Consider the following 13,214-nt stretch of genomic DNA (forward strand, 5'->3'; position numbering starts at 1 on the left):
CCCGAAGGAGGGCAGATAGTGATTCAAGGTGTTTCTCGTGTATAAGTCCTCAATTCTCCGTCGAGAGTTTCTTTGTCGGGAAAAAAAAGTTGGATCTCGGCCTCGGCCTAGAATCGGCTATGACGGATTACATAAGGAACTTGTGCTTCCATGTCCAAAGGTTGGACACCCCTCCCTTTCTTCTTTCTTTTTATTCTTCCTTCTTTTCCTTTTCTCCGCATTCTTGCTCTTCGATTTTCAAGAAATCTTAAATAGAATGATAAGGCGTTTATGGGCTCAATTTTAATACCAAAGCACCCGCATATCTATTCTGCGGTTCATTGTTTTTGATCGCAGCGTCTGTTCCACTCAAATTGTACTGGCGCCGGCAGCCCACAATACTTTACTCATCATCTGCAACCCAATTTTCAAGAAGAGAGCACCCGGAGTTCGATCCTCACGCAGTGCTGAGCTGGCTTTACGACTGCGAATCTTATCACACTCATATACATTTCCCAGCCCCAGAATCTTGCTCTCGTGATCCTCGTTTCTTGGGACTTGATTTAACTTCCAAATCCCAATTACGCGTTGTACGTCGGGGCCTGCGGGCGGGGCTGGACGCATTGAAATGATACCAAAGAAGAACGACCTCCATAAAGGTAGTATTTGCTGATACTGATCGCTTGGGTTAATTTGCTCACGAGAGAGTCCCATTATCAGGCCTCAGTTGTGCATGTGCAGGCAGCATCTCCGCCAGGCCAATGTCTCACCTTCAGCCTTGCGACGGCGAAAGATGCTCCCTGGAAATGGAAGCCGAGACGAGACCAGGTTCAGATGATCACAATGGAAAATAATAAGTCAATCCATCATACCCAGATCAGCAAATATATCCAAGTTGTCGTATAAATCCTATACACTTAATTCCCCAAGATAGAATCGTGGTCGTGGAAACGTGAACGCCGACGACAATGCTCAAGCCTCGTTTCTCATCACATGACCAGGCGCTGATAGGAACAGACCCGACGGGATCCCGACGGGGGTAAGCATGCTAGGGTTGACGCATTATTTACGTGACTGGCCCCCTCTTTGTTTACTTTGGCGCTCGGATTGTGCGGTGGCTTGGGTGTCCAGGTGTGAGCGGGGAAGTCAGGCGGACAGACAGTCTAAATGCAGAGCCCACCTCCCATACACGACGCTCGTGTTAAACCCCAACAAGAAGAGAAAGAAAGGTCTCTGTGGACAGGCTTGAGGAAAGAAAACGCGGTAAAAGAGAATAGAAAATAAATAAAAAAGGAGAAGACGGAAAAGCTCAACCTGCGGCATGCACTCCTCAAACACGCTTCTTCATGCAGGGACTCATCACACGATTGTCTGGCCAGCAACATGAGCTCCACACCTCGCTCGCTCGGGAATTGCGTCGCCCGCGGGATTGAGGCCATCGACAAGGTATCGCGCCCAAGTGGTTCCATCCGTCACCGTATCATCATGCGTATTGTGCATTGACTCGGTAGGAGCACTTCTTTTTGTTCCCCTATGGCTGCTGCTATCTGCACGTCAGATGCAGATCGACTGGTCAAAGTGCCAAGCCTTGAAAGAAAGAGGGGAAAAAAGAAGAAGAAGAAAAATCCTGCAGCAATAGGTAGTTCTGTCGAATGATTTTCGGTCATCGTATTCTGTAGGATCCAGACGGGAGTCAGCAGCCAGGGGATCAAGCAGGGCAAAATATCCCCTTCCCCCCACCCCCGGGTAGGGACAGATTGACCCAAGCCGAAAGAGCTTTCAGGCCCTGAAGCTCTGGCGTTTCAGCCGATGAGGGGTTGATGGATGGAAAGGAAGAGACGGGGGAGGGAATAAGCCTGCTCTGCCCTGTCCTTTGTACCGTACTTGGTATCACTTGGTACTTTAGTAGATGTTGCTTGCTTGGTTGCTTGCTTGCTCGAAGCCGGACAGCGCAACCACACGACACACTACGCAGCCGGGTCACACGATGCATCATTGGCGGTTGCTTTACCCTGCTCAGCGCGCTAAAGCAAGCTTCTCGTACGGCTGATCGAGATGCTTACTGGCTGGCGAACCAGCGGTGTCGTTGTGCTGATACATCCTTTGAGTACGCGGTCGGCCAGCCAAGAAAACGCGCAAGCCGGACTGCCGGATCCGGATACAAAGTAAACAAAACAAGGAGGACACCGCAGATCGTACGTTTGATGATGATGTTGACACGCAAAAAAGATGAAAATCCACAATTGGAGACGTGATCAGTCTCATGAAGAGAGAGACTTCATCGAGATCTTTGTATGTCAAGAGTAATAGAATAAAAAGATGAATAAGGCTGCCAGTTCCCGGTGGGCCAGGCAAGGGCATCCAAAGAGTGGGCTACTGCTCCATGGGCGCGTCGACGCGCCCTGTTGTTTGCCTTGATTTCTCTTGGGGATAAGATCACCCACCGGTTGACCGCCCGGATGACGTCGGGGCCTGGCCGACAGATCACCAGCTGAGCGTGGGATCGGAATAATTGAGACAAGTCCCAAAAATGAGCCTGAGAGGCAGGCAGCCTTGGAAGCCCGTTCCTTGTCGCAGGACGCGAGGAGGAGGATCCATGAACCTCTCCGGAACGAACTAGATGATGGTGGGCGCGTGGCTGTCAGGGTGTCTCCCAGTGCGGGAAGAGCCATAGCTGCTCTTGGATTTTTCTTAGACCAATCCGGATCTTATTGCTTCGTTCTTGGAGGGTCGTGTAGTGTAATATTGCCACTAGATTCCTCCCGGATGTGGACCTGCTGATCACATTCTCTGTACCATACTACTATGGTACATACTATGGTAAATGACTCCTACTCTCTCTCTCTCTCTCTCTCTCTCTTTCTCTCGGGGGAGAGACCAGGCAAAGAGACGATTTTACGCGGGATCTACCGGCATCGTTGGCGCGTTCCGTCGGCCGCTCAAGTGTGTGTGTGGCTTTTGAGCTTCCTCAGGATCCTGATTGGAAGCTTGCACTTAAATAAGCCCATCGTTTGCGTCTTGGATGTCGGAAAGACACCAAACAAGAACCAGTCAGCCTTTTCCTACGGCTGGTCCGACAGGGTCCGGAGGCTGTATGTACTATGGTATGTCTGTATTGTTGCCCAGCAGGTTGGCAGGGAATCGCGAGTGACGACATCTTTGCCTGTTTCGAGAGTACAGCTTCGTAAGTACATAGTATGGGTCTGTTTTGAACCACCGGGCCTCGAGCGCTGCTCAGAAACAAGACCGAAAGCGGGTCAGTTTTGAGATAGAGGTTGCCCGAGCCACTACCAGCAGCATCAGCGAGCGGTTGTTGGCGGTTTCCGGAGAGTGAGGAGCGAGTAGGAAGACCAAGTTGCAGTTCAGTCGTCGTGGAAACAGCCAGGCCAGCGAGTATGGAGATTGCCAGCGTCATGAATGGGTCCCCTTCGCTGTTGCACCGGCTTCTTTCTTTTTCTTTCTGACTTCTTTCTTTTCTCGTCCTTCGTTAGAACTTGACAGCAAAGGAGCCAAGCAATATCAGGTCTCCGCCGGGATTGGACGCTGGAGTTGGAAGCTGGGGTCTGCATCGAATGATCCGTCCTGTCGAGTCAGTCCACAGGGCTGAAAGAGCATCATGCTTCAACTATAGCCGGACTTGTTTTTCTTATCTTTTTGCGGTGCCGGGTTGACATGAAATTGAGATCAGGCCTGGTATAGAAACTCGGGAACTGTAGACATATTATAGCGAGTGTCCAACACGCGATTGACCGCCGTGTATCATCCATCCCTCTGGAGGAGGTTGATGAGATCTCACGAGTCCGTCGTGGGAACTTGAAAAACGCAGATAGCTTGGTACGGCACTATTACTGTAACCTTCTGCGGACATTGCCGTGATTGACGTTGAGGGTTCACCGGCTATAACTGCATGGACGTACCCTGATCTGCCCAATTTTACAGAGCCAGCATGCCAGCCAGGTCCTAGGCACCTTGGCACGGGAAAAGCTGGTTAGATTTCTGTCCTGGGCCTTCATATCTGCGAGGTCATGGCTGCCGCTCAGTGTCTCAGTCCCTGATGTGAGCTGGACGACATATGGCCGGACAAACATTTCTTGCGGGCCAGATGACTGGAGAAGCAACGAGTGTACTCGTCTGAGCTATCGTGGTATCCAGAATACCATAGCCGACAGCACTTTCTCAGCACGCCGCGATTGACGACAGCGCATATGTATGCATGATACTGTATGACCAGGTTCCAAAGACTGGTGGAGTCAATGCTCATGTGGACTGTGCGAGCTGTTGCTGCAGAAACAAGCTCGGTTGTTGTTTCTAGAACAAAACGGGGCCTGCGGGCTGCATAACCGTGACAACTGTAACCTGCAACCGCAGTGTACCATGAGGAAAACGCCTGATCAATCATCTGAGTTGGCCTCCTGGGCCGTTTCTCTGGCCGCATGAGAAGGAAGAATACCCAGAATTCCACAAAGTCTTTGGCTGTTGAGTTCTGAGAGACTCCCTCCTCCGACCACGAGCCCAAATCAGGGCTGGACTGCCTGTCTAGCCTTGCCCGGAGCTTTGAACAGTGCATAGTCGACGAGCATGAGATTTACGAAAAGGACTCTGGTTGCTGTGGACCGCCTGCCGTAAGGAGTTTGCTAACCGTCAGACGAGAGCTGATAGGATTTTCGGGTGGCGAGGGCGAGTGAGCTCCACAGCCCGAGCATTTTCCTTTTTTCCTGCTTCTTCCTTTCTCATTGCGGCTCTCCCAGGCTGGTGTCTGTCTCGCTTTCATATGGCGGTTCCCGAGCCGCAAGACATGAATGACGACTAGCTGGTGTTTCTGGAATCTGAAGGCGAACCACCAGATTGGTTCTCCGGAGCAAATGGTGCTGAAAATGGGGGAGGAATCTGGGGAACATAAGCCAGGCTCCGCCAGCTCCTTTCAGAGACTGCCAGTGGTCATTTCATACAGACCCTCCCTTATGATATTGACAGACGAGGCTCAATGGACAACTTCGTCATTGGTGATGATGTGAGGGTTGAATTGGAGAAAAGCCCCCCCCCCCTGGAGCGATTCTCGTTTCCTGCTTCCACAGTGCTCATCTGCAAACAAAGCTTGGAAAGGGAAAAGCCCTTGTCAGTGCAATCCATCGTGTAGTTCGCCGAGCAACCAGACGGAGGGGTGGAGATCTGTCCTGCATCCCTTGCGTTGACGAGGCTTTGACTGGCGGCAAGAGCTCTTTGCTGAGAGAGGGCTGTAACCAGAGCTGCTGCTGCTGCTGCGGCAAGCATAGAGTCGCCCAAGCAACAGAGCTATCAGACAGGCCCCCTTGGCCCCTGCCATAGCTCTCTGTACCCTGCTGTGTGGCCAAGGGCCCCCTGATACTCAACCCTTGTCTGAGCCCCACATGGACAAGACAAAGACATGTTCAGCGTGCCAGGCCATGACACCTTGTAGCGCCTTTCACCTTTTGCAGTTATGCCCTGTTCTAGGCTAACCTTGTGAACTTCCAAAAGCAATCCAGGTTGGTTGATACTTCTCGTCCTTGGCAACGACTTTGCTCTCGTTGCCCTTTGTGCTTCTCGATAAAGGTAGTTGGGCAGCCCTTGCCTTGGTATCTTCTCACAACTCTTTCCCTCCTCTTTCGACTTGTCCTGACTCCCTCAACGTCACCTTTCCTTCCTCTCTCTCTCTCTCTCTCTCAACACCACAAATTCGACCGTTGAGATTCAACTCCGGTCTGTGGTTTCCCTCCTCCTTCCCACCTCCTCCCTCCGTTCCCCCCCCCCCCCCAGGTTGCTGCCGACGAATTAATTCATCTCTACTCCACCTGCGACATTCGTCTGGATGCGGAGTGTCCACTAACCCTGGTTTGAGCAGGAGCAACAGCAGTGCCAACAGCAAGGACTCCACTCCTTCTCTCTCTCGCCACAGCTGCTGCTGCTGCTGCTGCTGCTGCTGCTACACGCGCGCTCATCCAGTCGAACTGTGTGCCTTAATCCTGCTAGGGCCACCACATTCTCAGAGAAGGGCCTTGAGAAAGACGTCTCCGTACTCCTACATCCTACTACGGCCACGATCCTAAATGGTGTCGACTCCTGTTGGACTTGAAGAAGCCAGTATCAGATTAGGGTTCCAGTGATCTTCTTCAGTTCTTCAGTTCCAGCAATTCTGATTCCAGCGTCTGTGTGCTATTTGCAACCTTCTCTGCTTGGCCGATATCTCACTTCACGCGCACGGCTTTCCCCGGAACATCTACCCTCTCTTTTCCCATGAACCCTGAGAGACCATCTCTTACTTCCTAGCTCAGCACCCCAGTTGAAACCCTCGCGCACACGACTCGCCCTGCCCTGTGCTTTACCTTGGGATCGTCAGAGACCCTCAGTCAGAAGACCCACACCACTTCACTGTGTCCGGGGTCGAGGAAAGGGTCTTGGTACATCAATCCGCCAAAAATTGGTGCTCAACGTGGACCTGTTCCGTTGCACTGGGCGACCGGAGCTGGGGGCAGCCTCCCTTTTAATTCGAACGCAAACCTCGAAATTTCAATTCTTCTCTGGTCTCAACTTGTTCTCCAAGAGAGGTCCAAGACCTCCAACAGCTTGACGACAGCAGCCTTTCGGGTTCGATTATCACCATCTAGTTGCAGCTTTAGGTTCCTCTACACCTACCTACCCACCTTGTCGGTCCACGACCGGCACATTCTTGCACGGCATTGACCTCAGTCGCTCTCACCTGCTCAGCTACCCTCACCACAATCCTTAAGCTTCAGTTCCGAGACCGTGATCTTGCATGCAGCTCCCAAGGCTGACCGACTGAAGGCTCGTGGTTTGTGCCGCCTAGACCTGCATTGTCTTCGCTCCCTCTCTCTCTCTCTGGGTCTAGGCTGTCTGCCACTTCTCCCGAACCATGGAGGCGTCTTCTCCCCTCGCTGCCATGCGCCCACCGGCCATGCCCTCCTTTGGCCACCCGGACATGTTTCGTCCTCGCGGCCACAATGCCTTCAATGGCGAGTCGAGAGGGTCCAGCATACTCTTCCGGGACCGTATTATGCCCAAGGGCAAGCCAGACTACTTTAACGTTAAGGGCGTGAACGGCTCCTCTCCCACTGCCAGCCTCGCAGCAGACCTGTCCCAGAACTTTCGTATCGACAACGAGGCAAGGTATGTACATCCTTCAGCCAAAGCTACCAGCCAATGTTCTTCACTAATACCTCTTCTTGTTCCTGTGACAGTCCGCGTTTTCCAACTCCTCGTCGAGCCCTCTTCACGACCAATACTATAATACATGCTTTTGACGGACGAGGTAAGAGCATACACCAGCATTGCTATTGGAACAAGTAGAATTGATAGCTTGCAGAGTACCAGACGACCCCTCCACTGCCGGCCACATCTTCTCCGAGTGGTATGGACATGGACGTGTCTCCTGTGCCCATGCACAAGGGCGCCTACGTGGCCCAGGTCGAGATACATTCGCCTACCCCGACGCTGAGTACTGATGACGACGAGGACATGATGCTGGACTCTCCTGCTCCTATAGCACGGCGTATCTCCGCGGACAGACAGAAACCTGTGGCTGAGTAAGTGCACATGTCCAGCCTTCGGGCTCCGGCCTGTCGTTATTGACCCCTCTCTCTTGAGTAGCTGCCGCAAGTTGAACCTGCGTCGACCATCTCTGACCAGGGGGAAGGGTTTCTCAACCAATACCATCCCCAGCCGCCTCCATCCCGAGAGCCAAGTCTCTGGCTTCAAGTTTGGCAACGATGGTCGGCCGGGCTCGTCGTCCTCGAACCTCTCCCTGAGCGAGTGCTTCGAGGACTCGCCGCCCCAGGAGAGGAGAGTGGTCTCTGCTCACAGCCCATGCGCAGCTGTATCCGGGGCCGGTCGGATTAGCAAACCTCAATTCACCAGCCTGAGCGCTGCGCCGACCAGGAACGGTTCTCCCATCACGTCGCAGTCCCGTCGTGGAGCCAACCCAATCCGCCCAAGGAAGCAGTACAGGCGGTCACTGAGCATGTTTGAGAACTCTGGTGACGTGATCAAGCCCAAAGAGAAGTTGCAGTCTGTGGTGGACATGGAAGAACCAGCAGAGCTCATACTCCCGCATTTCTTCCCGGAGGGCCAGAATGACAGCATTCCCCGCCTCTCCAGGTCCACGTTCCTCGAGATCCTCGATGGCAGATACAATGAGCAATACGACAACAAGCTGATCATTGATTGTCGCTTTGAGTACGAGTTTGCCGGGGGCCACGTCGGTGGTGCCATCAACTTCAACGACAAGGAGGCCCTTGCAACCCAGCTCTTCCCGAGCCCGCCTGAGCTGGAGGGCCGAACCCTCATCGTGTTTCACTGCGAGTACTCGGCGCATAGGGCACCCTTGATGGCCCGCCACATCCGGTCCGAGGACCGTGCTTTCAATGCTGAGTGCTATCCTAGGCTGACCTACCCCGAGATATACATCTTGGAAGGGGGCTACAGTGGTTTCTTCTCCGAGCACCGTGAGCGATGTGAGCCGCAGGCGTATGTGGAGATGGACGCCGTCGAGCACGCCACAACTTGTGAGCAGGAGATGGATCGTCTCCGCCAGACCCGCAAGGGCCTGGGCCGCGCACAGACTTACGCCTTTGGTCAGAAGGTTGTTGTTGGCTGTGAATCTCCCACGCCTGCCTATCAAGACAGCTTTGACGAATCACCCATGCAGCTCATGGAGTCACCAAGCTTGTGCCAGGACAGAAGCCATGCTAGGCGGATGGCTTCGTACTGATACCGCTTCCCACCCTCTGACACTGGCCAAGTGTTTGTCGAGTCTCCGATCAGCGTTGTAGACTGCCTCTTGGGGACATCAGCGCGACTGACAGGATGAACACTGGGCAGGTCTTGACTCGACTGAGAAGGCACCCATTGAGCGCGGCCTGATCATCCAAGCCTTCATCTCGCTCCTGGGCCTTCACCACTTAGAACTACGTCTTCGCCAGCCATGTGGTCTCTCGCTTTTTGATACCCGCTGTAGACCAACCCAGCAGCCTCAGATTTCTGTATTCACCCGGACACCTTGGACCATGCCCCGCCGCCACTCTACATCCACATCTTTAATTGCAACATCCAAGTCTCTCGCCTCGCGGTCTCGACAGACGTTTGCTTCGATGGCCCGTTGCGGGCTGTCTGCCATCTACTCGAGAAAACATAGGTCTCATTCTTTCCGGCATCAGACGCATTGGCATAGAATTGCATCGCATCAACGTTCGGCATTTTTCTGGAGCTTCTTGGATCCGATGCCCAAGAGGCCCATTGCATTTGGTCTTTCCAACCCCCGCGCACCAGCAACATTTCCTCTTTTACAGTTTTTTCTTTGTCAAAGGCGTCGAATGTCACATCCGGCGGCCCATGTCCATGATACGACTCTTACGAATTTCGATTTTCTTTGCGACAGATTCGCTCCGTCATCAGCAGATCATCACCATGTCGCTTCTTCATATTTCCGACACGTGCGCGGCCTTCGAGCTTGTGTACTTTTTTTCCTGAATACATTCCCGGTTCGTCATATACCGGGCAGACAAAATTTCCTTTTGAAAGTCCGATGTCGACAAGTCATCATCACACAAGAATTTCTTTGTCTCTTTTTTCTCGGTCTCTGTTGTATATGTTATTACTGAGCGGAGGTGATGTCCTTGCGCACCGTGCAGTCTCGTGGTCTTCACAAGACACGGCGGGATGAAGTCTCAAAAATAAAGAATGAGGAGGTCAATGTGAGCCGTGCAAGCAGCGAAAAAGATATGGTTTGACGAGATGGAGCGTCTTCCCTGATCCTACTATACCAGCGATCTACCTGCTGCCGCTATCGCACATTGCTGCTTTCTTGCCGCCAGGCATTGCGTGGCCTTTCACTTCTCTACTATACTCTTGAAAAAGGGGTTTCTGTCGGGAAAACCAGGGGCTCACGGCCAGCGGCAAATGACGAGAATAGTTCGTCTTCTTCATGTCTTAATAGTAGGGCGAAGCCTCTATTGGCCCTTTTCGTCCTTTGTTGTACTAAAATGACAGAATAGAGATGAAAGCAAGGACAGAGCAAATACCGTACAATTCTTCCATTCTTATCCTTGCTTGTGTATGTCTTCTCATGCTTGTCATAAGTGTTCTCGTAAGTGCCGGAGATCAAGATTTTTCATTGCTCAAAGTAAGCTCTAACTCTTGATTCAAAATTATCATGGGAGACTACATACATCATAAATCTACGTGGTGTCCAAGGTGTTGATTGCCAGTTTTTTATGCGAAGCGAACTATCCGCAGTCGGCCATATGCCTGGACATGCCAATTTGACCTTGTAGAACGCTGAATATCAAATCGTGGCTGATTTGCACCGGATTGCCTTTCAATCGAATAGTGCCAAGGCACATACATTAATGGCCGAATGAAATGGTGTAGAGAAATCAGGTAAGTTGTTCATGAAGCTGAACTGCAAGTGTGTGGTCAGTATCGCAACCTCTGAGGCTGAAATAACGATTACTCATATATTTTGTAAGTATTTGGGCACTTTGATGTTGCTACAACGGCCACATATCTTGGCTGTTCACAATCATATCCTTTGACTTTGACTCAATATTCAAGGTGACGATGAAATCAGAATTGTTGTCCTGACTTGAGTCTGTCAACATTGAAATGTATTTACACTGCCCGGATCACTCCAAGACCCATCACTTAACACTTTCATACAAAGGGGCTTAGGAGAACGTTTTGGTGAGACTGTCCGAGTTTTACGCTATCAGTGGTACATAGTGAAGCGATAGAATTGCGATTCTACCTCAGAGCACGCATGTCTACTTATAAACGAAAGGGGTACGGAATGGGCAGTATCGCCGACGATAAGAGTCATCCTAAGCAAGAATTTCACTGGATATGGTGAAGTGTGGTAACAGGCCTGAGACATGCTTTGGACGGACTTGCCATTCAGTAAGATGACTTGGCTTTGAATTCATGGATCAATGCCCAAGTGGTCTATCTGGCGATCCATTCAACTTTTGCCAACCGCCCCCCCCCCCCCCCCCAAGAAAAAGATATCTGAAAAAAAGTTAGGTATCATCGCCCAAGGTAAATGATATGGGCCCAGTGGATTGCTTTCCTTACTTCCTAATTGAAAGCCTTCCTTGGTTAGATTAGCAATCATAGATATCGCGTCTGATGGTATCAGTTTGGCGGAGAGTATCGACGCAGACGCCTCTGAAAGCCTTTCACAAAATACATCTGGTCTCCCGTGCTGTGTTCGATAGGTTCCATGGAGGTCTGCTGAGCCAGCTGATCAAAACGAGCGGCCGGGGTTGGATCGCTCCTGAGATGCTCGCTCTTTGTGGCGACTTGCTCTGGGGTAATAGGCACAGCATTGGCCATGATGACATCGACGATACTGTTAGTCTGATCCAAAGGAGAACGAGATGGCTCCTAGCCCATCAGCGTGAAGTCCCACTCCTGGAACGTCTCTCGGAACTTGGTGGTATCCTGTGCCTCCTCTTCTGTCGTCTGTGTGCACTCCTGCCAGATGACCCGTTTCTCCAGGCCTAGTAGCTTCGCCATCACCTTCCGCGGGTATTGTAAGTCAAAACGGACGTTCTCATCGAATCGCATCAGCAGACACTTGCTGACTATCTTGCCGCCGTCCTCGTGTCCCTCACCCTCATCCTCATACCATATCCAGACCCGTACGTAGTCTCCAGGCACCTCATCGCTGATACCAAAGTCTTTAAAAACCAGGCCTGGTAAACGGAGGTTCTCTGCTTCTACCTTGAATGCAGCTTCTACAAGGCCCTTTGTAATCAGGTCGGCCGGAACCGGCATGAACTGCCAGTGTGCGTGAATGTTGGTGCTCCGGTTGATCTCCCACGTGACACCGCCCAGCTTGTGCTTCGATTTCTTCGACACCGTAGCCTGCAGTGCCTCACGGAAGCGCGACATCTCCGCAAATGCCCGATCAGCTCCCTCTTGACCCATTGCAGCGCGGCTGATGGAGGGTACGTGTTCCTGAGGGACGATGATCATGTGAGAGGGACAATCCAGACCGTGCTCGTGAAATGTGTCCGAAGTGGTAAGAGGTCCCTTGGCAGTAGCAAGGTAGGTGTCGTCACCGATCGAACACACCATATGGTTCTCTGCATTCTCACTAGCCAGACAAAAGAAACATTGATCTGGACCGGGTAGAGGGAGTCTTTGGCCACGATTGCCTTTGCGGCGGCGGTTATGTCGGTGGTCATCGTGATGGCCATTAGAGAATCGCGAAAAGCCCTCTTCCTCTGGAGCAGAGCGTTTCTTCGCCAAGTTGCCTCGAGAAAGGAATGGCGAAACGGTGCTGCCCTGAGGTAGTGGGCCAGGGGAGGATGTGAGTGAGAAGGCGTACATAGCTTTGGCTTTCTGGGTGTTGCCAAAGGGTGCCAAAGAGATGAACCGGGTGACTTCTGGGTCTGAAGATGGGTCCTTGGGAGGATGGAAGAACGGCTCGCGCTCATAGACGAAGGCGTCTGGAGAGGGACAGAAGTGGTAGCGGGGCTTGAGCGTAGCACAGAGGTCTGCAATATCGTCGCTAGTAACCACGCTGGCGCGATCGAAAGGAAGCGCCATAGGAGACGCGTTCCAGATCGAGGACGGCCACATGGTGGTCAAGAGAATGTCAGCCGAGCTGGCGCCGCGCAGGGCTTTGGCATCGTCGGCAGTGTGGAAAGGCAGGTGTTGCTCCTGCGATTGACCACCCACGATCTCCGTATCCAGTATGCCAGCAAGTGTCACAATGCGCACTCCCTCTGATGTCTTGGTGACGCTCCGCTTATTTATGTAGTGTAGGTTCGGGCAGATCTCGCCATCGTCATTGGTAACTTTCTCGACAATTCGCTCGGGTAGAGGGTGTGTACCGACGGTGAAGTATGTTGTGACGGGGACTTCGATTTTGCCCGAGATCAGGTCGCTGACGGCGTCGTCGTCTGCAGGTCCGAACAGATTTCCTACGACAATCGCGAAAGAGAAGTTGTTCTTAGAGTGAAGGGCTGCCAGCTTGCTGAAGGCTGGCTGAAGTTGTCCATTGACATTTCCAAAAACGAAACTGTAGTATTACTTTGTCAGATGCGACAGCCAACCCACCGGGGTCTGAGAGGCAGGTACTCACATCTTTGGAGCTGACATTTTGATCTATCTCCTCAGTAGACCACCGTGACAGAGAAAGAGAGAGAGACGGAGGAGTTGTTGATGGTAGGAAGGGAAGAGACGGGAAGCGCACTACC

At 52.1% G+C, this 13,214-nt stretch overlaps 3 protein-coding genes across 3 annotated transcripts; 1 reads left to right on the forward strand and 2 right to left on the reverse strand.

Moving 5' to 3' along the window:
* Positions 1-6,868: 6,868 nt before the first annotated feature.
* Positions 6,869-8,722, forward strand: M406DRAFT_46748 (uncharacterized protein; the record flags this gene model as incomplete). The annotated part of the gene is made up of 4 exons (XM_040924312.1): positions 6,869-7,122; positions 7,194-7,264; positions 7,319-7,538; positions 7,600-8,722. 4 exons carry the CDS (start codon positions 6,869-6,871, stop codon positions 8,720-8,722), a joined length of 1,668 nt encoding a protein of 555 aa, XP_040773612.1.
* M406DRAFT_357538 (uncharacterized protein) lies at positions 8,711-9,420 on the reverse strand. The gene has a single exon (XM_040923705.1). It carries the CDS (start codon positions 9,283-9,285, stop codon positions 9,034-9,036), a length of 252 nt encoding a protein of 83 aa, XP_040773613.1. The 5' UTR covers positions 9,286-9,420; the 3' UTR covers positions 8,711-9,033.
* Positions 9,421-11,391: 1,971 nt separating this feature from the next.
* M406DRAFT_341820 (uncharacterized protein) lies at positions 11,392-13,116 on the reverse strand (the record flags this gene model as incomplete). Its single annotated transcript, XM_040921706.1, has 2 exons — positions 11,392-13,036; positions 13,100-13,116. The coding sequence occupies 2 exons, from the start codon at positions 13,114-13,116 to the stop codon at positions 11,392-11,394; spliced, it is 1,662 nt and encodes a 553-aa protein (XP_040773614.1).
* Between the last annotated feature and the right edge of the window lie 98 nt (positions 13,117-13,214).

Source organism: Cryphonectria parasitica (genome assembly GCF_011745365.1).
Source record: "Cryphonectria parasitica EP155 unplaced genomic scaffold M406scaffold_7, whole genome shotgun sequence".
Lineage (NCBI taxonomy): Eukaryota > Fungi > Ascomycota > Sordariomycetes > Diaporthales > Cryphonectriaceae > Cryphonectria > Cryphonectria parasitica.

Bases quoted from the DNA above. Each gene is read 5' to 3' on its own strand.
- M406DRAFT_357538 (XM_040923705.1), bottom strand. From the start codon at position 9,285: ATGTTGCTGGTGCGCGGGGGTTGGAAAGACCAAATGCAATGGGCCTCT.